This window comes from Macrotis lagotis, chromosome X (assembly GCF_037893015.1).
Source record: "Macrotis lagotis isolate mMagLag1 chromosome X, bilby.v1.9.chrom.fasta, whole genome shotgun sequence".
NCBI classification, from domain to species: Eukaryota; Metazoa; Chordata; class Mammalia; order Peramelemorphia; family Peramelidae; genus Macrotis; species Macrotis lagotis.
Window position 1 is genome coordinate 622496748 of NC_133666.1, and position 25566 is coordinate 622522313.

The 25566-nt window shown below is 36.9% G+C and overlaps 1 protein-coding gene across 1 annotated transcript; it reads right to left on the reverse strand.

Moving 5' to 3' along the window:
* Positions 1-5476: 5476 nt before the first annotated feature.
* LOC141496960 (small ribosomal subunit protein eS4-like) lies at positions 5477-6409 on the reverse strand. The gene has a single exon (XM_074199535.1). It carries the CDS (start codon positions 6212-6214, stop codon positions 5477-5479), a length of 738 nt encoding a protein of 245 aa, XP_074055636.1. The 5' UTR covers positions 6215-6409.
* Between the last annotated feature and the right edge of the window lie 19157 nt (positions 6410-25566).

Genomic DNA, 25566 nt, shown 5'->3' on the forward strand with positions numbered 1-25566 from the left:
TGTTAAATTTATTTTATATGTATTTTGGAAAAATAATATAATAAATTAATAAGAAAAATGAATATTAAAATTACCTTTTTGTAAATTTGGGAAACTACATTGGAAAAATTATTTTAAAAAATCAACTTTTAAAATATGCCTCCCAGCCTATTATACCATTATAATGTTAATAGATTCTGTTCTAATCAATTAATACATAATATAATCTGTTTCTACTTAGCATTCATTTTTGAGAAGCAATAAATTGCTTTTCCATGCCTGATTTTTATTGTACCTTGAATATCTTTATTACCTTGTCATCTTAGGCAGCACCAAATGTTTAACAAATAATTACATTTCGTATAGTACTCAGGGTGAATGTTAATCAATACAGGTGGAGGAAAAAATAGCAAGCTTCCTCTCACTAGAGGCCAACTTGCACAGGACTGAAATCAACCTAACAATATAGTTAGGTTCAGGACAGAGAGGTCTGAGTGCTTCTGCACCTGTGGTCTGAGTCAATGAATCTAGATCCTTCCTTGTTCTCCCTTCCTGTTTTATCAGAGATGGGAAATCAATCATAGGCATCTGTGGGAGAACATTCCCTTAAATATCATGACCATTGCTTCCTCAGTGAACTATCCTGCTGCGACAGTTACTGTAATCCAGTAACCTGGAGGAATGAAGGAGAACCCAGCAGACCTAGAAGTGCCTCTCTTAAGAATCATTGCTACCTGCTTTCCCCAATACCCTTCTTTTTTTTTTACAGTGACCCTAAGATTAGCATTTTTAGTCTCATTGTGACTGCCCTTGTTGTATCCTACTCTTATTGCCTCTGATCTGTCATGCTCTTGACCATTCATTTGCAACCCCATTCCTAGCTTTCCAAGACAAATATATTCTGTTCTGCTATAAAATCTGTTTCAAAAAAAATGTGAATTTGTTTCCATGAAATAAATAAATTAGGGATCACAACAAGAATTTTGAGTTTGCTTATAGGAGATTTCTTGCATGAGAAATAGTAAGAATTTAGGAAACTATGTGCCTTCATGATTACTTACAAACTTCAAGCCTTCTTGCAAGCACTCTTACAAGAAGACTATTTTCTTTGTCTAAGTGCAATATTTATTGTGTGTATTTTAATGGAATTGTGACAGAGGAGCCTGGGTCAACCTCCTCTCCTTTTTAGCTATGGTCTCCTTTTTTAGCCATGGTCTCTAGATCCAGGGTTTTCTTGCCCATCTTGCTCCATACTTTGCCAGGCTGCCACCTGGGGTTTAGGTTGAACTGAACATCCTAAGATTATGGATGCTGTCACAATTTATGTAAATATTTATATATTTTAACTAATTAATATATACAAAGCTCTGCTGTCATTTTATTAAGCTCTTCTCTGATGAAGTTTTTAGCATTGTGGCCATTAACTTCATTTCCTCCCTTATATTTTATGGTTTTTATTGCAGAATTTTACATTAGTGAAGTTTTTGGGGAATTGATATGTTGAAGAACTGACCATAATAAATATCTAAGAAATTATGGGATATAGTGGTTAGAGGACCTCCCTTAAAGTCAGGGAGACTTGGATTCAAGATACTAACAGACTAGTTATGTGATCACAGGCAAGTTATTTAACCTTTCAGTACCCAGGTCACTCTCTAAATTCATTAAATTATTAGAGGGAGTTTCCATATCAGGCAGTCCCTAGGCTGATGAAAATTTCCAAACAAAAATAAAGGGAATTGTTCTCACCTTATGTCCTTATGTATTGCTAGTCTATCTTATTTTTTTGTTAAATCTTGTCTAAGTTTTGAAGGTATTGTGTAAAGATGGAAAGAGAATTATATTTGGAAAAAGAGACTAAGTGAAGACATAAAACACTTTATGAAGAAGCTACTGTTTGTGAGGTACCCTTCTAAGTACTGGTCCTGCTCCCAGAAAACTCATAGCCTAATAAATATATAAACAAATCTGACAAACATGCCATAAGAGAGGTAAATTGTGGTTAATCAAGAGAAAAAAGTCACTAGTATCAAGTTAAATCAAAAAAGGCTTCTTCTAATAAATGGGATTTTAATACTGATTTGAAAGAACCCAGGGAAGCTATGAAATAAATGAGTGGTAAGAACAGAATATAAGTGTTCAGATCCTGCCTTTGACATATCACTGGGATGATCTTGAACAGATTATTAAATCTTTCAGGGTTCCAGGTTCCTCAATGACAGAATAAGACAGTCAGAGTAGGTCAGTGGGGTTCATTTCAAATGAAAACAACCAAATCCATGTGACCACATATTGATATAGAAAACCACATAACCCTAACCCTAACCCTAACCCTATTTTGTTAAATATTCCCCAATTACATTTTAATTCAGTTCAGGTTAAGGGCCACATGTTTGATACCTCTAGAGCAGGTGACATCTGAGGTCTTTTCTATCTCTTTATATCCTATTGTAAGGTATCATACATTTCATAGGAAGGCATTTGAAAAAGGCTGAAAATGAACAGACCTTTTTGGGAATCAGAGAACTTTCAGATGAATATATTGAGATGTCCCATGGACTAGATTTAGGTAATGCTACCAGAAAGAAATTGTGGTCATCAACTCATTTGTATGTGACTGTTTTTTGAGAATTATAGGTTGATAATTGGAAATTACAGAATAGTTAATCTGGGGGCTATGGAAAGACTATATAAGGACTACCAGCGTCAATCCTGAGATAGAATTTTTGAACTTCACATGTTATGTTTGAAATAAATCATTACTTATGAGGAAGTGACAATTCATTATAAGAAGAGATGGATCAAAAAGAAGCAGGAAAATAAGCTGAGTGTAGGAGGATCATAAAAAGTCAGGGACAGAAGACAGAGAAGGTAAGGAGAGAAGCTTCCTCCATTTCCTTCTATCTCTTAAGAGATGGTGACAGATAATGGGGAAGGTTCCAGAGATGCTTTGCTAGGAATCTGTTGATTGTAAGAGCAGCATTGCTTTGATGATTGGCTAGAGAAAAGGTTGAGGGTTTTTCAGAGGCTATGCTGATTGGAGGGGAGATAAAAACCTGCTGTGTGCAGAGCCTTCTGAGCCTATTACTCTGTAGTGCCATCTACATTCTGAAAATTAGAAACTGCAGGGGACTTTGTATGATTTGAGAAACAAACGGACACAGGCTTTGCATCTCTTTTTTATGAACTGTGCTTATTGTTAAAGAAGTTTTAGCCTACTAGAAGGTGTGGGAATAGTCACTAAGGAATTGGGAAAGGAGAAAGTGAAGTAAGAATGACCTTGGGGGGCTGCACTCTTGGGGCAGGAATCCTGCCCTAAAATCTGTCCATGTTCCCAAGGAGACTCTTTCTCAATCCCCTCTCACTTTCAGTTTTTGGATCCCAGGCAGCTCTTCCACTTTCATGTAAATTATGTCAAAATGAAGTAGAGGTCCTTTTCTCCCTCTTTAGGGAGGGGGATCCATTTTCAGAGGAACCTCTTTGCCAAGGAAGCAAAGGGAGCTCTAAACAAAACAAGCAGCTCAACCAGATCATTTCTACCCCAGACAGAAGCCTCCATTCAGGGAGGTGTGGTGGGGTCCATGCCTGAGGAGGCAGGAATAGTATCAGTCACAATTTACTAATAGAGGTAGCACACACACATGCTCCCTTCAGTGAGGCAGATGTACTGACGACCTCACCAGGTGGTTTCTAAGGCAGTTAAAATCAAGGTCAGCAATACTAAATATTTCATACATATATGTGAAATGCATCATCTAGATTATGGAAAATGAGCATATATAATAAAAGAGTCAACAAACATTACAGAGAAATAACTACAGGCATCAGTGTATTTATTCAACCCAGTTTGTGAAGGATTGCCCAATCTGAGGTGAAACACAGCTTGCTGCTGCCTCCCCTCACATCTTTCCCTGAATTGATTCCCTGTATTATCTCTAAAACATGCAAATTCAGATGTTTTTGTCTATGAAAATGCCTGGAATCATAGAGAAATCACATGTGTAACACAGATCATTATTAAGATTTATTTTATTTTATATTTTTTATTTTTCATGTTGTCAGTGGAGGCTCTGCAGTATGAGCATAAGCCCTAAAATGACTGCACCTTTCTGCACTTTGGGATGTCATCTCTACCTTGGTATTAAGGTTGGTTCCTTCCAGAACAGAGTCTCCTGATGGAATTATCATAGGGTATATTATTAAACCCATTTCAGATGCACATGTGTCACTTCTTTACAACCAGGCGTACCCCCATCCTTGTCACAATGTTACTGACTTGCTTCCTTATAATAGTCACTGATTTACTGTATCCTTATGTGAAGCATTATTCTCCATCACAATAATCTGTTCTCCCATCACCAGAACAGTAAACATTATTAGCCCCTCCTTCTCCTACTTTGTGTTTTTCCCATTCCCTCTACCTCCTTTCTTAAATTTTTTTTTGCAACTGACATTTTAAAAATTAATCTATCCTTTCCAGTACCTTCCAAACAATTTTTAAAATCATCGATATACAGCCACATTGTCCAGTGAAACAAACTACAAAATTAGCTATGTTCAAATTGTACCTTTGATGCAGGGAAATGATGTAGAGAATTATGAATATAGCTTTAATGATGTTAAAATCTTGTTAATTGTAGAAAGTTGTTTGCCCCTGAGATGTAAACTGATCTTGACTGTATCCTATCTCCCCTTGACCCTGTTGTTTTGTACCTTGTCCCCATTTCACTTAGCTCTGTCCTGCAAGTTGGGGCAATAGGAAATGACATATTAAATTTGGGGGTCAAGCACCTTGGGACAGGAAGGAGCAGTGTAGCTTGCCATTGGAAGATACCTGTGCTAAGGTATAAGATCACACTCCAAGCGCTACCCTCTGTCCAACCGACCATGGAAGGGTATTCTTGCTTCTTCCATCCTTCTATTCAGAAGGTTGGGCTTTCTCTTGCTCTTCCTTAATTCATATGGAACACCATGGGCCTTACTATGTGGCCTGGTTAAACCAGGCCCCATGACTGCTTCTCTCTCTCTCTCTCTCTCTCTCTCTCTCTCTCTCTCTCTCTCTCTCTCTCTCTCTCAGACTTCACCTGGCCTGTACTCAAGGATACTTACTGCTTTTCTTACTAATTTTGGCCAATGTACTTTATTTTTTTTTCTTTAAGTTTTATCAGTATCTTTTGTTTTAACATCAGCCATTTTGCAATATTCCTCTCCCCATCCTTCAATCACAGTGAGACTTCCCATGTAACAAGTTAAGCAAAACCAATAGAGGTACAACTTCCACTCCATTTTATGCAACAGTCATACACAAAGTACTCTAATTCAAGGAAAGAAGAGAAAAGCATTATGGCTTGTTCAATATTGTTTTATAAAAATGAGCTGTTTAAGATTCTTATTTTTTGGTGTAATTTATGTATTTGTAGGATAATCATTTTAAAAACTGAATTTAAACTCTTAATTTGATTGAAAACCTACAAATTCTCTCATGATTTACAATCATTTAGCCACTGCTCTGTTTAGCTGCCAATCTCTTATCTCTCTCCTCAGCAATTGTAAGACGGATACCCTTTCCTCTGGGAAGAGAGATCCAAGGCTTATTACTTTTGCCAATAACAAAAATGTTTAAAAGCTTAGTGGCAAAACTATTGCCATTGGCATCTTTTACATGAACAACATCAAAAGAGCCAGGATGTTTCTCCCTATTTGTAATCACACCAATTCGACCCAAGTTGGCTCCACCGGTCACCATACATAGGTTTCCAGTATCAAACTTGATGAAATCAGTTATTTTGCCAGCTTCTGAATCAATCTGAACTGTATCATTCACTTTGATGAGGGGATCTGGATAACTGATAGTACGGGCATCATGGGTCACCAGATGGGGAATACCCTTTGTACCCACAAAGATTTTTCTCACTTTGCATAACTTATGTTTAGCCTCCTCAGCTGTGATACGATGAACAGCAAAGCGTCCCTTTGTGTCATATACCAAACGGAAATGTTCCCCTGTCTTCTCAATGCTAATGACATCCATAAAACCAGCAGGATATGTGCTATCAGTGCAAACTTTGTCATCAATCTTGATGAATCGCTGCATGCAGATCTTCTTTACTTCATCTCCAGTAAGGGCATACTTGAGCCTGTTTCTCAGGAAGATGATGAGGGGGAGACATTCTCTCAACTTGTGGGGACCTGTAGATGGTCTTGGAGCAAATATTCCTGTTAACTTATCCAGCATCCAGTGCTTTGGAGCTGCTACACGTTTCAGATGTTAGTTGGGACCACGAGCCATGGCTACACTAAATCTGGGATAAAGCAGGAAGTTTACTCGACTGCAGGTAGGGTCGGGGACTACTTAATGGCTGTGTTTGGCCACGTCACTTTAACCCTCTGGGCCTTGGCGCCTTCTCCAGAAGCACGACCGGCCTGTCCCAGGGCCTCGCGGCAAGAGCCCCAATGTACTTTATAACAATATTTTGCCATAATAAAATCCTGATCATCCTTTAATATTCCAGAGAGCTGAGAATTTCTTCACCTTTTCAGTGGCCTTAAATCTTCTGTCTTCAATCTTTATATCTTTAATAATCAGCAACACTCCCTGCCTTTTAAGTCTTTCACTTCTTTGTGATATGGTGATTGGTGTGCTTCATTTTTATTCTTTTGATGCGTGATTTATCATTGACTTAATCAGAGTTCTAAAGTTTTTCAAAAGTTATTCCTTTCTATAATACGGAATGAATTATTCTCCTAGTTATATTCATTGTTCTATGTATCAATTTATAGAGATCTACTCAGTTTCTTCTGAAATTATCAGCTTTATCATTTCTCATGACACAGTAGTATTCCATTACATTCATAAATCAAAGAGACAACATAAAGTAGTGGCCAGAGGCAAGCCTTGGACTCAGAAAGTCCTACCTCTGATGCATACCTGCTATGTGTCCAAAGGCAATTCATTTAACCTCTCATTGCCCCAAGCCACTCTCTAAAGTAATTACACTAGCAGAGGGAGTTTTCATATTAGTTTTTTCTTGAACAATGAAATAGTACTTCTAGACCAAAATAAAAGAAAAAGTCCTTACCTGATACATGAAGAGCCTATTTTGGGGAGGCTAGGTGGTACAGTGGATAGAGCACTGGCCCTGGAGTCAGAAGTACCTGAGTTCAAATCTGGCCTCATACACTTAATAATTGACTAGCTGCGTAGCCTTGGGCATGCCACTTAACCCCATTGTCTTGCAAAAACTAAAAAATAAATTCAGCATGAATAGCCTATTTTATTCTTTTGTGAAATTTGCTCTAAATTTGGAAAGCACCATATTATTAAGTATCTAATATGTACCAGGCATCCTACTAAGGACTAGGGATAAAAAAACCTCACAGTTTAATGCAATATCTCCTGAACAGACAGATATAATAGTGGAGAGTAGAAGTCATAGGACATAAGCCCTGGAAGGAGTGTGTGTGGATTTGTGTATTTGGGGTGGAAGTGGTTGGCATTACATTATACTTATGCCAAAGGAAGAGAACAGGTTTCAGAAGGTGGCGTGGAAACTGGAGAGATCTGGGATCTATTGTAGGGTATCTCTCCTTTAGAGAATAAATTTGTCTTGACATGCCTTGCCTGGGGGAAAGGAGGAGGTCATGGGCAGTATATAGAAGAGACAGAAGTGGAGAAGAGATTTTATTCCCTTTTTAGGATTGGCTACCTCTCTCAGAGGGCATCTAGGATTCTCTACCTGAATAGTGAAGATACTCAGCAAAGATACTCTGCACACAAGTCAGCCTCCACAGGTACTTAGCTCAGCTCAGGTTAGGAAGTAAGTCTGTCTTCTATCCTTAGCCTGATTCTTCCTCTATAAATCCCTGCTTCTCCCCCCCCCCCCACAGCCCCAATCAATCTCAGCTCCCACTGATTCTTTCTCTTTCTCAGTCCCTAGCCCCTGAGGAATGAGAGTCCCTTCCTTCTAATCTGGCATAATCTGGCAGGAATCAGAAAGCAATCAAGGTTTGCATATTCCCTAAGCCCAAGTGACTGTTCTAGTCATGTTGGTTCTCATTTGTTAGATATGGGGCAGAAGTGGATGAGATAATTGTAGCCTGGCACAGACAGGGCAGGCTAAATGAGGTAGACTAAATGTGGTAGGGTAGAGTAGATAGGGTTTATGAATGGGGTGGACTAGACGAAGTGCCCTGAACATTATAAAATTGACAGGATAAAGTAACCAGAAAAGATAAAGGAGGGGGAGAGAAGAGAGTGGTTGGAATGGAATCTGGCTACGTTGAAGGCATTGTTCCTCAAGGATGGGAAAGGATTGGGTCATTGTAACTTGCCTGATTCAGACAATGTATAGAACACTATCTATTGTTCTGGGTGCTATATTCCAGATGGGCCTTAGTCAAGTTAAAACTAAAGCAGATAATGACTGGATAAATGAAGAATCCAGAGATTTAGGAAGTGGGAATATTCAGTTTACTTATCCCCAGGCCAGGACAGCAGCTTGCAAATACTTCCCCCTACAAAATAGGGGGTAGCAAATAGAATGAAATCTTTCTAAGGGCAGGAACTCTATTTTTAATCCCACAATTTAGCACAGTGTCTGGTAAATAAAAATCATTAAATGTTTCTAAATGTAAATAAATGGAGAAAATATTTATTGAGTTGAATTAAATTTTACCTGAAGAAAAGGAAATTTGTGTTGTGGGGTTAGATATCCTTGTGTGGGATAAAGTTTTGAGATTTCTTCAGTAAAATATTATAGATTGAATCTGGTTAGCTATGTGTCCCTCCTCCCTTGACAAAGCAAACTTCTGGGATGTTGTTGAAGAGTCAACTGACTTCATCTCATCTGTTGATGTCTGGAGAATCATTCAATTTCCTGGGACTAAAGAGATAATCTGGTTTTGGTTTGAATATTATGTTCTTTTCCCTAGATTAGTTTGCTTTGTTTGAATTCTATGCCCCTTTCCCTAGGGTAGTTTTCTGTTTAGATTGTAAGACCACATTCTTCATTAAGGAAGGTGGGTCAGTTGTGGGGGGGGTGTGGAATTGAGTTAGGATAAATGTGATTCTTAGGCCTTTTGCTTTTGCCTCGATCTCTCTAATTGATTGTAGCCCATTTCTCCAGAAATGAATAATACCTCCATACCTTGAGAAATCTTTGAAATTTATTTAAGTGACATTTATCCCACACATCCTCAAGAATTTGCCAGACTTCCAGATCAAAAAAGAAATTAAAATATATGTTTGACACTAAGCCAAGAAATTTAGAACAAGAAGCAAAGGGAAAAAGTAGCAGAAGCTATTTCAGTTCAGTCAATGAAAGGAAGACATTTCTTCACAATTAGAGTTATCTGAGGGTATATTAGGCTGCTCTGAAGGTAGTAGGTTCTCTCTCCCAAGAAATATTTAAGAAAATGCTAAATATTTCCTTTGCAAGTATGGTGTAGAGGTGATTTTCTGCCACTCAAAGTTCTTTCTAAAGTTCACCAAAATAATGACCTAGAGTTGTTAGAAGGTCATTTTTGGGTAATCTATTAACTAGGGACCTAAATGTCAGCCCCTTTATCTAACTTTGAATGTCCTCCATAATCAGACACCCTTCTTATCTGATATTCTTTTATTCTCCACACATTCTACAGTCTGCCCAAACTGGTCTATTCTCTGTCCCTGTATCCTGTATCCTGTGCTTTCCTACTTCAGTGACTTTTGCCCTTTTTATTTTCTATCCCTTATGTATTATCTGTCATTTCTGCTTGACTTTGTATTATCTGCTTATGTGTCAGATCTTTTCACTAGTCACTTACCCACAAGAGGGTCTAGGAGGTCTCCAGCCACTGTTCTTTTCAAATTCTGGCTCATGCAAGTAGGACTTTACTCTGCTTCTTTCTCTCAGAAGTGAGTCCACCAGTATAGAGTCACATCCTTCTACATAGGCTGCACAAGAGGACTATGCTTTAGGGAACTGCCAAACTCATAAATGAGGTAGTGATAGTGCAGAAGGGGCTATTTATCTCCCTTGGCAGGAAATTTGATGCCAACCTTTGAAAAAAAAGTCAACCAATGTTTGTTTGAAACTTGTAACTCTTCAGAACAAACATAATGCCAATTCTTTGAAATTATAAGGGTAATTTCCATGACATCCAAGAATGCTTCCAATATTGTTGAAAACCTATATAGAAAATCATTGTGAATTGCTCATGCAATTGAATTGCTCTAAAGCATCAAGTGGCAACATAATTAGGTTATATGCAGAGTGTGATATATGTACAAAGGAGAGTATTAGGGAATGGTTTGCAAAGGTAATAAGTTGAGATAGAATCTCTATATGTTCAACCCTCAATCTCTACTCCCTGAGAGTCAAAAAAAAAGGAAATACTCTTACCGGAGACCAATGTTGGCACCTCCAATAATCATAGTCATTGAGTCCAAGAATGACTAAAAGATTAAACCTTGCATATTTTAACAAGAGTGCTACATAAAAAAAAATTATATGGCATAGTGGACAGAATATTGGATTTGGAATCAAGAAGATTTTCACTTGCTAGCTATGTGACTTTGGGCAAGTCATTTAGCCTTTTTTGATTTTAATTTCCTTATTTATAAAATGCCTATAATAATAGCACCTGGCTTACCAGATTGTTAGTAGAGTCAAATGAGTTTAATATATATATATATATATATATATATATATATATATATATACATATATATATGTATATATACATATATAAAAATATATATACTACTTACCAAAAATTAAAGTTCTATCTGAATGCTAGTTATTATTATTGCTACTAATATTAACAATAAATATTAGCATATATATGCAAATGAAGAATAATTACCAAAACTAGAAGGCATTGCTCTTTTAGGAACATAAACCAAAAGTCATATGAACAGAACAACTAAAGAAAAAAAGCACACTCAAATATGCAGTAATCAACATGTGTAGCAATGAATATATACAATTATATTCAAAACACATTTCTCATGGGCATCTCTTTAGTATTTTTATCTGAATAAATGTCTAACAATTTCCTTAGGTTCTTTAAGTTAGTCACTGGGATGATTGTTTATCATTAGTCTCCATTTGCTCAATGTAATCCAATTAACTCTCCTATGGAAATAGGTACTTGTGGTAAACAGTTTTGACAGGTCCTTCTCTATTTTCTGGGATTATGCTGTAAAAAAGGCAAACTGCCCAATCTCTCAAAAACTTAATATGGGTTAGGTTGCTATCAGTCAGCTAACTTGTGAGTCCCTGGATGCCAAAACTTCTCAACAGAATTCCATCTTATTGTTTAAGGTCTTCACAATATATTTATAATCAACTACCTTTTCCTTCTTTCATACATTTTCTGAGCTGCAGTCATGGCTAATTGACTTTTCTCTTCAATAAAAGATATGTTGATATTGAGTAGTTGCAGTACCTCTTTCATTTGAGGTAATAAAACAAAAGTCAACAGGTTACTGTTCTTATTATTCAAACATGAGCAAAGATGGTGTAAATATATATTATCATTCCCAGTGGAATTGCATATACTAGAAATGACAGATGTGGATTCCCTTGACTTTTCCTTTTTTCTCAGAGTTTCCAACATTTTCACCTGTGCAGTAGCCACTGAGATGCTATGAGCAACCTTACAACCAGTTAGACATTCAGATTTTAGAAAATATATTAATTATTAATTATATTATTGATATAATATATTAGAAATATATCAAGGAGAGAAAATACCTATAGAGCAAATCTATGCAGGAGAGTGGAAAGAACAGGTAGATCTGGGGTATGCCATTTTGGGGTGAGTGTTGAAGACAATAGGAATAAGGAAGTTAGAAGTAAGGGATGTATAATAGAGTTTGTATATTGGCAGACAGGATTTCAGAATCACTAGACTGGAGAGAGTGAGGGAGTGGGATTCTGCTAATCACTGAAAAATGAACCTGAACTGAGTATCAGTGACTTGAGGGAAATCTGCTAAGGCAGACAGAAGATTCCACTTAAGCTTTTTCCTTTAAGTCCAACCTTATAAGAAGTGAGAGTATCAGTCCTGAGAGATTCACAAGGTTTACCTCAAACCAGGCAAGAGCAGTAGGTGTGACCTGGGGATTCTATACAGAAGGCAAGAATTGGAAATATGAGGTTCATGTGATCTGAGAAAAAATGCTCTGAAGCACTGTTGAAAGCTCTGGGGAGAAGAATGAGACCACAGTTTTGATTCTAGATCCAAGGTTGATAGAGGATTTTTTGGATAGTCTTTGGAGTAGATAGTCTTTGCAGCTAGAATGGGAAAAATAGAGGTTTTTGACAATTATCACACTGATGTTCCTTGTCCTTTTCATAACTGTGATTGTTCTTGACCTAGTCCTATTTTCTTTGTTTCTAGCAGAAATACTGATCAAAATTAAACATTGACTTCTTGTTTCCTTGCAATATCACATGTCAAAATTCACATAAATCATGAATATCTCCTCCCTTTCTGTGTCCTTTCTCAGGTGTGATGGAGATTCTCAATCTCTCAGGCTCCTTATTCTCTAATTTTGTGATTTTCTTCATTCTCCTTCTCAAGGTGCCAACATTGGTCTCAGGTAAGAGTATTTGCTTTTCTTCAACTCTCAGGGAGTAGAGATTGAGGGTTGAACATATAGAGATTCTATCTCAACTTAGTACCATTCCTTAATACTCTCCTGGTCTCTTTGTCTTGAAATACTGTCCCTTGCATTACTTTCTTCTTTAACATTTTCCCATCTAAACTTACACTCGATTTTCCTTCTCCACCATCCAATTTTAATATTTTTCCTTCACACCTTTCTTGCATAAACCTTGTATAACCTTCCATCTTCTGCTATTCTTTTCTCTAACCTTCTGTCTTCTTCCTACCTGAACAGAACAGTTCTCAGTGATTGGACCTGTAATATCCATCCAAGCCTCACTTGAGTGAAAGGCAGAGTTACCATGTTACTTGTCCCTACCTCAGAGTGCTCAGCATATGGAGGTAATCTGGTTCCAATCTACCTGGGTTGTTCATCTCTATCGAAATGGGAAGGATTAGTTTGGAGACCAGGACTCTAATTACCAAGGGAGGACTGAACTGGTGAGAGATGGTATCATAAATGGGAGTGTCACCCTGAAGATCCAGGACGTGAGACTTTTGGATGCAGGAAGGTACAACTGTCTCTTTCGAGATGGTTTTCAAAAAGATGAAGCTGATATGGAACTGAAGGTCTTAGGTGAGTATAAGGGACCTGGATTAGATATGTGTTTGCATCTGTGTTGGGGGTGGAGAGTTGTCTTCCAAGCACTGTTGTGAACAGAATCATAGGATTGTCTAGTTGGAAGGGAGCTCAAAGTTCACATAATTCAACACTTCTTTAAATAAAAAACTTCTTTCTATATGTCCTGCAGACCCCTATGTTTATTTGATCTATATCCTTGGCTCCTAAACTGGTGCCTTGCACATGGATAATACTTATTGGATGCTTGTTGCATTTGATAGATTTTCCAATCTTTGCTGAAAGACTTCGAATGAGCAATCCTTTTGCTTCCCTGTGGGTGGGGCCCTTTCCATTTATGAATAAATTTAATCATTAAGAATTGTTTGTTGATATCAAATTTAAATCATCCTCTCTGAAGCTTTCGCTAGTTGTTACTAATTTTGTACCAGAGGCACAAATGAAGCAAGTCTAATCTATTTTCCAATTTTACTGTCTGTGTAAATCTGGTCAAATCATTTTTATTTTATGCTCCTAAATTGCCTCATCTGTAATATAAGAGGGTTAGACTTTATAGCCTTGTTTGCCTCTTTTAGTTTTAAATCTATGATATTAGGATAAATATGTAGTGATTTTCTAATCTTAGTCTTCCAGTGTGAGGCTGGCTATTCTCCTCTTGGGAGACTAGGGTACCTTTGAGGAACAGTGGAGTTACTTTTCTCTAAGGCTTTCAGAAGAACCATACTATTGTGCCTCCTCCATTATTAACTATCAGTCATTATTACCCCAGTTTTATAATCAATTAATATGTTAGCTTTGAAACAGAGATGTTTGCTAAAATGTTGGAAGAACATCATTGCAAGTATTTCCTCTTTGGGATTTGGAAATATTCCCAGTCCTAGGGAAGTGTAGGACAAGTAGGTTCAAAACAAGAGAAATTTCTATATAGTACTGATCCAATGAAATTGACTACCAAATGTGACTTAAACTGTGAATGGAAGAGTCCACCTCAATACTTCTACTGCACTGAATTCTTTAGGTTCATTGGGTCTTTAGTTTTTGCTGTCTGGCCATAAGTTAAACCTTCAAATGTCCTCAGTCCCCAGATTCTCTCTGTCTCTTGAAGCTCACAAAATCATAGCCATCTTTTGCAAAGATTCCTTACTGGAAAACAGAAAAAATGCCTACACCAGAGATAGAAGTAATGACTTGGCCATATTTTCTCAGTTTCAAGCTGACTCTGTGAAAGAGAATTGAAGGTCACTCTTCCCACTCAGATGCCCACAGAAGTTGGGTTTCATAGCAGCTTGTCCTCTTTGAATATCAAATTCAAAAGAACATATTTAGACTTGATAAATGGAAATTATTTTAACAATTGGTACAATACTAATATGAAAGGGACCAACAGATGAACTGACTGACTACCCCTCTCTTTAAAACTTTAAACCAAGGTTGTATATCCACTTGTAGGAAGTCTTAAGACAGAGTCTGATTCAAATGTGTATTCAACAATATGGACCATTGAGTTATCCTCAAACCATGAGATCTTGCAACCATTCAAAAGAATAGAAAGTTGAAGTCTAATCCTCCTTGTATTTCATGGTATAATCAATTTAGCCTATTGATGTATCTCACAAATAGATGGGGCTATAGGCATGACGATGTTATTGTTGGAAGGGAGAGTCTTGTGGAAGATAAAGTTGGGAAAGGAATAGCAGGGGCCAGAATTTGGGCATAGAGACTGCCTTGCCCTCTGTTCAATAAGGGTGTGAGGGTGGGAGGTAGGGAGTGAAGATGGTACACAGATTAGTACATTACTTCTATGGTCCTGAGACTCTTGTGTAATTGTTTTAGGTGAAGAAACTGTGAAAAAGATGTTGCCACCAATATATTTTTTCTTCCTCAGTACTTTTTGGATTATATTGTATGTAATATTTTTGAAATACGTGCTGCTATTCCAAGGTAATTATACGGGCCATATGGGGCAAGGGTTTCCTTTGGGTTCATCATGCATATCTGACCAGGGAGAGAACAAGGATTTTGGAACTTGGAGACTAGAGAGTCTTTTACATAGTCCCCATTCACTCACCAAGGGTAATCCTTCCCTCAGGACACTCTTTGTCCTCCCAAGAAACTCTGCTCCTCCCAATTGACTTTGTAGATATGTGATCACTAGAATTTCCTTCCTCATCTCAAACCCTTCTCTATACTTTTCTGGGGTCCTCTGAAAGGAAATAGTCATATCTATCCATGGTCTTCTTTCCTTCACCATTCATTCATCATATGTTGATCAATTTAATGCATGCAAAACATGTGCTAGACTTTATGGAATTACAAAAAGTCTATTTCCTCCCACTATCTCAGTTCCAATTCCTGCCCCTGTGTAGGGTATATGTTAGGGTCTGAATAAAGGTCATCTTTAACTTATAAAGTAATTGAGAAAAGTTTACATTAATCAGTATTATTATGAGCTGGCTAATGCTTTACTTTGTAGTATGGAAAGAAGGATGAAGTTGACATTTTTATCACTTGGTACACACCTTTGTACTTGTTTTCATAGAGCTAACAATCTCTGTGTCAATGAGTCATCACTATAAAACTAAGATAAGTACAAAGACAAGATCTGGGAAATGTACCATGAGAAATATGAAGAGAGAGAAATCAATTTTACCTGATGATAGGAAGGAGTTAAGAAAGGTCCTAATGAGGAGTTGGCCCCTGAAAAGTCTTGAAGGAAGAAAGGATTTAGATGGAAATGGGGGTTGGTTAGAGATAATTCTTGCCTAGGGAGTAAAGTAAGGAAAGGGGAGAGGACTGGATGAGGAGAAAAGACAAAGACTAGTATTTTATGGCTAAAATTTATCATACCTGAATCAATCAATCAAGAAAGAAATATTTATATCAAGAAAGAAGAAATGTTTATTAAGTACTCAAAGTTTGCTAGGCACTCTAGTAGGTACTGGAGATACAAAGAATAAAGGAAAATCTTTGCTTTGAAGGAGATTTCATTCCATCATGGAGGCAAAATGCATCTAAAAATCTGAGTAACAAATACATAATAATTAGGAAGGGATGATCCCAGAATCTTTTAGATATCATCTGAATAGAGGACATAGGGAAGATGTCAGTTCAGTTGATATTTGAAAAAAAAATCCCAAGGGATTCTAATAGGTAAGGTTTAGGAGCTAGTGCACTGCAGCAAAGGTAAGGCAGATTGTTGGAAAATGGACTAGATAGAACAATAGGAAGGTGAAATGAATAGGCCTTAGAATGTTTGAACTTAAATAGAATGTGACTTTAACTATGGAGCCAGGAAGTAAGGGGGTTTAATCTTGAATTTATGTTACTGGAAGAATGGTAGTATTCTTGAGTTGATTAGTGCAATTTGAAAGAGAGTTGTATTTTGGGGGGTGGAAGACAACAATTTAATATTTAAACTGGTTAACTAAAGTCAATATTAAGAATAGAAAACAGTGAAATCATGCCAGGGGTGTTGGTTTAAAAAGTATCAAGAGATGGAAAGTTGGGAGGTGGTGGTGAAGAAAAAGTTTAGGTTCAAAAGCATGAGGCACAGGGAAAGATAGTATGAGTAAAAACTAGTGCGTACTGGGCAAGTCGATGGTGTGACTATGTGACTGAAAAAGAGTAGTGAACTAAGTCATGGGACCTGAGAAGATTAAGAGACTCAGTTTTTGAAGTAATGTGTTTGAGGTTCTTATATGAAAAGATTGGAGTAGAAAGAAATATTATGAGCCAGGTCCTTTATCACTGAGAAAGGGAGAATGATCTGTAGACCAATAGAAAATTATCAACTAATTGGGTTGTGTATTTAGATAGAGTGAGCCTCAAAGGGTAAAAGAATTAATGAGTGATAACAACAGAGTTGGAGTTTGGAAATGACAATGGAAGTGAGTAGTTTTCTTAGTCCCTCTTATGGAACAATGTGCTGGGGATCATGAGGGAAGATAAAACAAATTTTAGAAAACCTATCCAAAGAATGAAGCATCTCTGAAAGGTATCCAGGTCTTGTTGAGTAGCAGAAGCTGGAAAGAAGATAGAGTAAGAGAGAGAGAGAGTAAGGTCTAAAATGAAAACAATTTTGTGAATTAATTAAGGAACAGAAAACAAGAAAGAGGTTTAAAATGAAGAAATATTTGTTACTAAGGAGAAGGAATTCTAGAGAGCATAATGGAAAGGTGAACAGACCATTATTCATATATATACATACATGAAGTTTATTTTTGTTCATAGGGAACCATGTTATTTCTATTATCCTAGGTGAGACACAGCTTCTAAGGATGCTACCTATATCCATGAGATCAACCAGGTTATACTTTAACCTTGCTATAGGGAGGGGACAGCAGAAAAAATAAGATCACAGTCATGCTCTCAGGTTGGGACCTTCTGTCAGTATATTTTCACAGGTCAAGTCCCTGGATGAATGAGATTAGTGGGATTTTAGTTCTGGTTTCTACATTGGAAATGGAAGTGACCATTTTTTATTTGTGGATACAACACAGATGTAGAGGTAAGAAGTGGGTAGGGTGGGCAGTAATGTAATTGAATCACTGGAAGCTAAGAAAACTCCACTTTACAGTCTAAGCAGTATAGAATCTGAATGTCCCTCAGTCTTTGTGCAACCCTTATCCCTCCTTGGTCAGTATAGCCTGATCTGTATTTGTTCTTCAGTCTCCAGTTTTGAGTATTTTTCAACTGTGGACTACCCTGACCCTTAATTGTGCCCCAATATCTGCACTTCTCTGATAATTTTGTGTCCCTAATCTACAAATAATCATTCTTCTTAGTGTGCCATCTATTCTAAGTGTGAACCACTTTCTTTGCAGCCCAGACCTTGAATTTTCCCTCACTCCTTAAAAAAAAAACTTATCAAAATCTCCTGGTAATCAAATATTTTGACTCCCTCAGTGTAGCTAGTTCCTATGTAACCTTGAGTGCTAGGTCTCTCTGCCCTCTTCTATGTCTTTACCTAAAGTCTAGAAGCCTAGAGAAAGAATTAAGTAAAATAGCTTGTGGAATATAAAACATATTTGTACTCCCATATGGAGAGGCCTAAGAGTCCAGGGTTGCCAAAGGACCAGAAACAGATAGCTGCAGACCCTCTTTCCCAGGAGACCTAGGAAGGGATATCTTGTAACTCCTAAATATTAGCTCATAACTCTTTTCTCATATATAGGACTTATTTTTGATGAAACATCACTTTGGAAAGAATCGAAAGTTACGATGGCAATCTTTTTTGCTGATAATTGTAAATATCATTCCAATTATGCTTCACCTAAAATATTTCTGTCAACAAAGGCACCATCACAACACCCAATCAATGTCTGGATCTGACTATAAGGTAATTTCATACACGGTCTGCATTTGATTTAATGATAGACAGAAATATATTTTCAACCAAAGAGTGAAGGAAACTAATTCTGAATTGAGGGTGGTATAGGAGTAGAAGGGAGTGAAAGGAAACTGGAGACTTAACAATGGACATAGTGGGAGTCTTGGGAGTATGAGACATGTTGAGGGAGACAATGAACCTGCCTCAGAGTGAACTGGGAGGAAGACAGTATAGGGAAGGCAAAGAGAGATCACTCTCCCTCTTTTCTTCCATTCTCTACTCCTTATCAACTTGCTCACATACATTTTGTATCACATCTCCTTTTAACCCCTGTCTCATATAATAAAGTGGCCTCCTTTTTCAAGACCAATCCCTCTTCATGTACAAGTGATCCCATTCTATGCCCACATCCAGAGAATTACCTTCACAGATCACCATTCTCTCACTTATCTTCAATCTTTTCTTGTCTATTGGATGTTTTGCTACAGACATACTTCTAACTCTGTATTCAAAATACTCTCACTTGATCTGTCCATCCCTTCTAGTAACTGTTCTTTTTGTCACTAAATTCCTTGAGAAGGTCACCTACAAGAGATGCCTCCACATCTTTTTCTTTAATTCTCTTCTTACCTGGCTTCTGATTTAATGACTCAACTGAAACTATTCTAAAGTTACTCTTTCAATGGACAAATCTAATGATTTTTTCCTCAATCCTCTTGATTGATTTCTCTGCAGTTTTGGATACTATCACCCCCCCCCCCCCCATACTCTATTCTTTCTACATTTTCAGGACACACTGTCCTGGTTCTCCTCTTAACTTTGAGAAAGCTCCTTGTCAGTTCCCATTGCTGCATCTTAATTTGGGTCATGCCTGAGAATTGTGAGCATCCATAGATACTATTCTGGGACCCTGACCTTTTCTTCTTCTTTTTTATTATTTCACTTGATAATCTCATTAGTTCCCCTGAATTCAATGCTAATGATTCTCAAATCTGCTTTTCCAGTCCAACCAGCTCTCCCCCAGTAACTCATCTCCAATTGCATATTGAACATCAGAAATACGTGTATGTCCTATAGATATCTTAATTTCAGAACATCCAAAATTAAACTCATTATCTTTGCCTCCAAAATCCTTCCTTAACATCCCTATTACTTTGGAAAGTACCACCAAGTTCTTAGTCATCCAGACTCACAAACCAAGTGTCATCATCTCTTTTCTCTCTCTCATTCTTCTAACCACCAATGTTATCTGATTTGTTGTTGAGGCTTGTCTATGTTACATTTATACTATCTGTCCAATATTATATTTTCTTGCCTCTGACAAGACTACTATCCTGGAGTGGCCACACTAGGAAAATATTCTGCTGGTTGGTCTTCTCTCTTCAACTCCCCCTCCCCAACCTTTCCTCCACTCAGCTGGAAAAACAATCTTTTTCTTTTTTAAAATTTCTTTTTTAATTTTATTTTCCCCAGTTACATATAACAACTTTCTTATTTAAACCTTTAAATTCCAAGTTCTCATTCTTCCTCCCTATCTATCCCCCCTCATTTTAAAAGCAAACAATTTGATAAAGGTTATAAATGTATAGTCATGTAAAACATTTCCATGATATTCATGTTGTGAAAGAAAACAGAATATCTTCTACCATAAAAAGAAATCTCAATAAAAAAGAAAAATAATATGCTTTAATTTGTATTCTGAAAACTCTCAACTCTTTCTCTGGGGATGGATAGCATTTTTCTTCAGAAGTCCTTCAGAGTTTTCTTGGGTTATTGTATTGTTGAGAAAAGCTAACTTATTCACAGCTATCACTTTGTTCACAGTACATTCACTTTGCATCAGCTCATATAAATCTTTCCAGGTTTTTCCTTAGAGCATCGTGCTCATTATCTCTTATAGAAGAATTTTTTTTGTCCTTCATTTTTGGAGATGACCAAGACATCAGGCAGGTGATGCCATGATAAATACCTAAACTGGACTTGAGTTAGAGAGTGTTGTGCTAAGATATTAATCTCACTTTTTCCTCCAAAGCCATATGGATCCAATGGTCAGATATGGAATCAGGAAAACTGAAGATAGCCCTGATTGTGAGACTATCAGGGTTAACTGACTTGCTCAAGGTCTTACTCCTAGTAAGAGTCAAATGTGTGAGACCAGATACAAACTCCAGTCCTCATGCTTTCAAAGTCAGTGACTAGCTACTGTGCCACCTATCTGCCCGTATAGCAGAAATAGCTTTCTGACATAATCACATTCCAAAATTTGTTCAGTTATTCCCCACCTGATGGGCATCCCCTCAGTTTTCACTTTCTTGCCACCAGAAAATGAGTTACCACAATATCATGGTACATATAGATCTTTTTCCTTATTGTTTTTCAACTCTTTTGGGACACTGACCTAGTATGTCATTGCTAGGTTGAAGGGCATACTTGTTTTTATAACCCTTTATCTATAGTTCCAAATTGCTCACCAGAATGATTGAAAACATTTACAACTCCATCAATAATGCATTAGTATCTAATTTTCCCGATATCCTATCCAACATTTGTCAGTTTTCTTTTCTGTCCTATTATCTGATTCAATATGTATAAGGCCATATCTCAGAATAATTTTCATCTGTACTTTTCCAGTCAATAGTGACTTAGGATATTTTTATATGGCTATAGACAGAATTGATAACTTCATCTGAAAACTGTTCATATCCTTTGATCATTCATCAATTGAAGAATGGCTCATATAAATTTGACTCAGATCTCTATGTATGAGAAAAAAGACTTCATCAGAGAAACTTATTTCCCAATTTTTTCCCACAGTTACTATTGCTAACTACATTTCCTTTAATCCTATTGCCCTACTTTTGTTTATTCTATTCTTTCTCTCTTTTCAACCTGTCCCTCCTCAAAGGCTGCCATCTTCCCCAATCTCCCCTCCCTTTCATCACTCCATTTATTCCCTATACCTCCTACTTTCTGGTAAGATAAGATATATTTCTATACTCAATTGAATGTGTATGTTAGCAATTTGATGGCTTTTTAGAGGTTATGTCTAGGTTTTTTTTTTATCATGGCTTTTATGTAGTTCAATAATTATTAAATTATCTCTCCTGGATCTATTTTCTTGGTCAGTTGTTTTTCCTTTTTTTTTTTTTTTAGGTTTTTGCAAGGCAATGAGGTTAAGTGGCTTGCCCAAGGCCACACAGCTAGGTGATTATTAAGTGTCTGAGGCCAGATTTGAGCTCAGGTACTCCTGACTCCAGGACTGGTGCTCTATCCACTACGCCACCTAGCCGCCCCTGTCAGTTGTTTTCCAACGAGATATTTCACTTTGTATTCCATTTTTCATTTTTTATTTTTCTTTTTTGTTTCTTGATTTCCTGAAAGACATTTTCTTCCATTTATTCAATTCTAATTTTTAAGGAATTATTTCTTTCAGTAAGCTTTTGCTCTTTCTTTTCCATTCTAACTTTTAAAGCATTTTTTAGTGAATTTTTGTGCCTCCTTTTTCCTTTGCTAATTCTGTTTTTTAAAGCATTCTACTTATTGACTTTTTTGAGCCTCTTTTTCTATTTGATCTAGTCTACTTTTAAGGCATTATTTTCTTCAGTAATTTTTTTGTCTCCTTTACAAGTTTTCTCACTTGTTTTTCCATGATTTTCTTGCATCATTCTCATTTCTCTTCCCAATTTTTCTTACTACTTACTCTTAATGTACTTTCAAAAATCCTTTTTGAACTTTTCAATGACCTAAGACCAATTCATATTTTTATTGGAGCCTTTGAATTTCCTTTGACTTTATCTTCTTCTGAGTATATTTTGTTACCACAGTCACTTTCTCTGGTCAGATTTTTTCTTGTTTCTCTTTTCTCACGCTATGACTTGATTTTAACTTTGTTAAAGTAGGATTCTTGTTTTCAGGGTGGAGGATGCATTGTCTCAAACTTCAGGGGTTTGGTGTAGCTGTTTTTAGATATATTTCTGGGGACCAGGGAATTTACAGTTCATTCAAGTTGATATGATCTAAGAAGAGGTGTTTAGTACTCTCCTGGCCTATGTTCTGGTTGGTGAGAGACTCCATACACTTGTTTCTGCCCTGAACCTAAGAGAAGGGTGCCCTGCTCCCCTACGGCCATAAATTCTGGTATTCTGGTGCTCCTCCTTCAATACTAGGATCTGAGCATGGGTAAAACAACAGAGTCCTGCCTTAATGCTAGTAAAGAGATCTGTGTAATCTACTTCTGACCCCCTTACCATCTGTGGACTAAGAGATCCAGAACCAACTGCTGCCACTGTTGATTCAGTGACTCCCAGGGCCTGCTTCTGGTTGCCTGGTGCTGATTTGTTGGTACATTGACTTGACCTGAAATGAACTGTGTTCCTCTCTCACCCAGGAGCTACAGACCATTACTGAAGATCTTCTAAGTTGTCTTTTGTGTTTCTGGGTTAAGAAGTGTGGAAACTGCTACTGCTGCCATTGATTAATCTCCCAGAGGACTGTGCCTAGTTTTTTGGGGCCAGTCTGCAGTGGTGAGACCTACCTGCCCTGGACTGAGTTGTTATTTTTCCCTGTTGCAACAGACCTTCCTGCAAACATTCCAAGTGGATCTGGCCTGAAAAATTGTTTCACTCCATCTTTGTTTTGCATTCTGTAGCTCTAGAATTTGTTTAGAATCTTTTTAAAAAGTATTTAGATGGGGTTGGGGGAAGAGTTCAGCTGAGTTCCTGTCTTTACTCTGATAACTTGGCTCTGTCTTTTGGTTTTCTTAAAACTTGGTTAGTCACTGACCTTGGGGTAATTTATTGTTTTTCAGGGGAGATAAAGATTTCCTAATGTGCTGGTAAGTCTTGCCAAAGAAAAAAACTGGAATTATATGTAACTACTTATTTATAATAAAATGTAGGTTTATTCTATTAGGGCTTCTCTTAGGTCAAGAAAGGTAGAATAACTCCTTGACACTCTTTGCCATGACATGGATAAAAAACAATTTGAGAGGGAGAGGAGTAAACACTGGAGGGATCAGAGTAGTGTCACAGGTATTGTTATTTGAACTGAGACTTAAAGAAAACTAAGCATTCTGAGAGGCACAGAAGGAAAAAAGGTGCATTCCATCCATAGTGGATAGAATAAATAAAATCTTGACAATGGAAGAGCAGGTTCTTCCTGAATCAGGTCCAGAGAGCAGGTTGTAGTTCAGTTTGTCTGGAATATAGAGAAGAAGTGAATAAAGGTACATGAGACCTATAGTTTGCACAGGTTCCCCATCTCCCACCATGTAGCAAGTTCAGTAATGATTCTTGTTCCTAAGTGATCACATGGAAGTTCGTGGAACCATGTTGCATCAAGCTTTGGTTGACTCATCATCACTGCAGGGCTTGCTATGGTAAATGAGAATGGGAGTCCTCTGACTGTGGAGTCAGAAGAGCTGATCACTCCTCTGGATGAAGAAAAGCAAGCTAATGACCTTCTTTACTTTCTCATCCATTCTAGTTTTGAAGCATGAAGACTGGATGGACTTTCAAACTTCTAGATGAAAAACCCAGAGCAGAATAGAAAATTTCACTTTTATAAACAAGACCCAACAACAAACATAAAAAGATATATAGGAAAGCAATACCATGAGGAATTCAATAAAGTTAAAGTGTTTATCTTGCTAATTTGGAAAATGATACTTGTAACTATTTTTTAGTATTTTTATACTTCTCATTAATAGGGTAGTTAGAAGGAGTATATATAAAGAGGAAGCACAGGAATAAGTTGAATATATTGGGATGTTTATCTGAGAATTAAAAATAAGGGAGTAAAAAGAAGAATGCAATGGGAGAAGGGGAAATGGAGAGGTAGAATAGGGAGAATAGGGAGACTATAAGGACATGGAAGAGGATAAAAGGAGATTTTACAATGGAGGAAAGTTGGGTAATGGGGGGAAGTGAGTACATGAAACTTACTTTCCTCGGATTTGACTCAGAGATAATATTATACACTACTTGGAGATAGAGGATGTAGAGGAATGGGAGGCCAAAAAAGGGAAGGCAGATTGGGGGAATAAAAATCAGAAACAAAGCACTTTTGAGGATGGACAGGGTGAAAGAAGAGAGATTAGAATACAGAGAAATATACAGGGAAATGTAAAATGGAGGGAACACATAGTTATTAATCATTATTGTGAAAAAATTAAAGGAAGATTCTCTGAAAAAGCCCTCATCTCTAAATTGCATAGAAAGTAAGTTATTGATAAATGATCAAAGGATATGATCTGGTATTTTTTGGAAAAAGTAACCAAAGCTACCTAATTATATGCAAAAATGCTATAAATATGATTGATTAGAGAAATTCAAATTAAAATATGTCTGAGGTACTCCCTCACATCTACTAGACTGACTAATTGAACAGAAAATAAAAATGACAAATATTGGGGGAGATGAGGGAAAATTAAAACATTAATTCACTATTAATGGAGTCATGAATCAATTTGACCATTCTGGAGAGCAATTTGGAACCATACGCCAAACTATGAAAAAGGGTTACAAAATAATGCATACCTTTTGATCAATCAATACTACTACTAGGTCTATGTTCCAAAGAGATTTAAAAAAAACTAAAAAGACCTATATGAAAAAAAAAACTCTATTAAGCTCATTTTGTAATGCCAAAGAAATGGAAATTGAGGACATGCCCACCGACTGGGGAATTACTGAACAAGTTGTAATGTACAATTTTGATGGAATACTATGTACTTTTAGAAATTACAAAGCAGGATGATCACAGAAAAATCTGGAAAGACTTAGATGAACTGATGCAAAGTGTAATAAGCAGAAACAGGAGAACATTGTACATAGAAACAGCAATACTGTATGAAGATCTTTTGTGAATAATTCAGCAATACAATTCAAAACAGTTATGAGGGATTGTTAGTGAAATATGATCTCCATCTTCAAAGAAAGAGCTAGTGAGAACTGAATACAGAATAAAGATGCTTTTTCTTTATTTTTCTTAAGTTTTATTTTGTCTGTGTTTTATTTCACAGCAT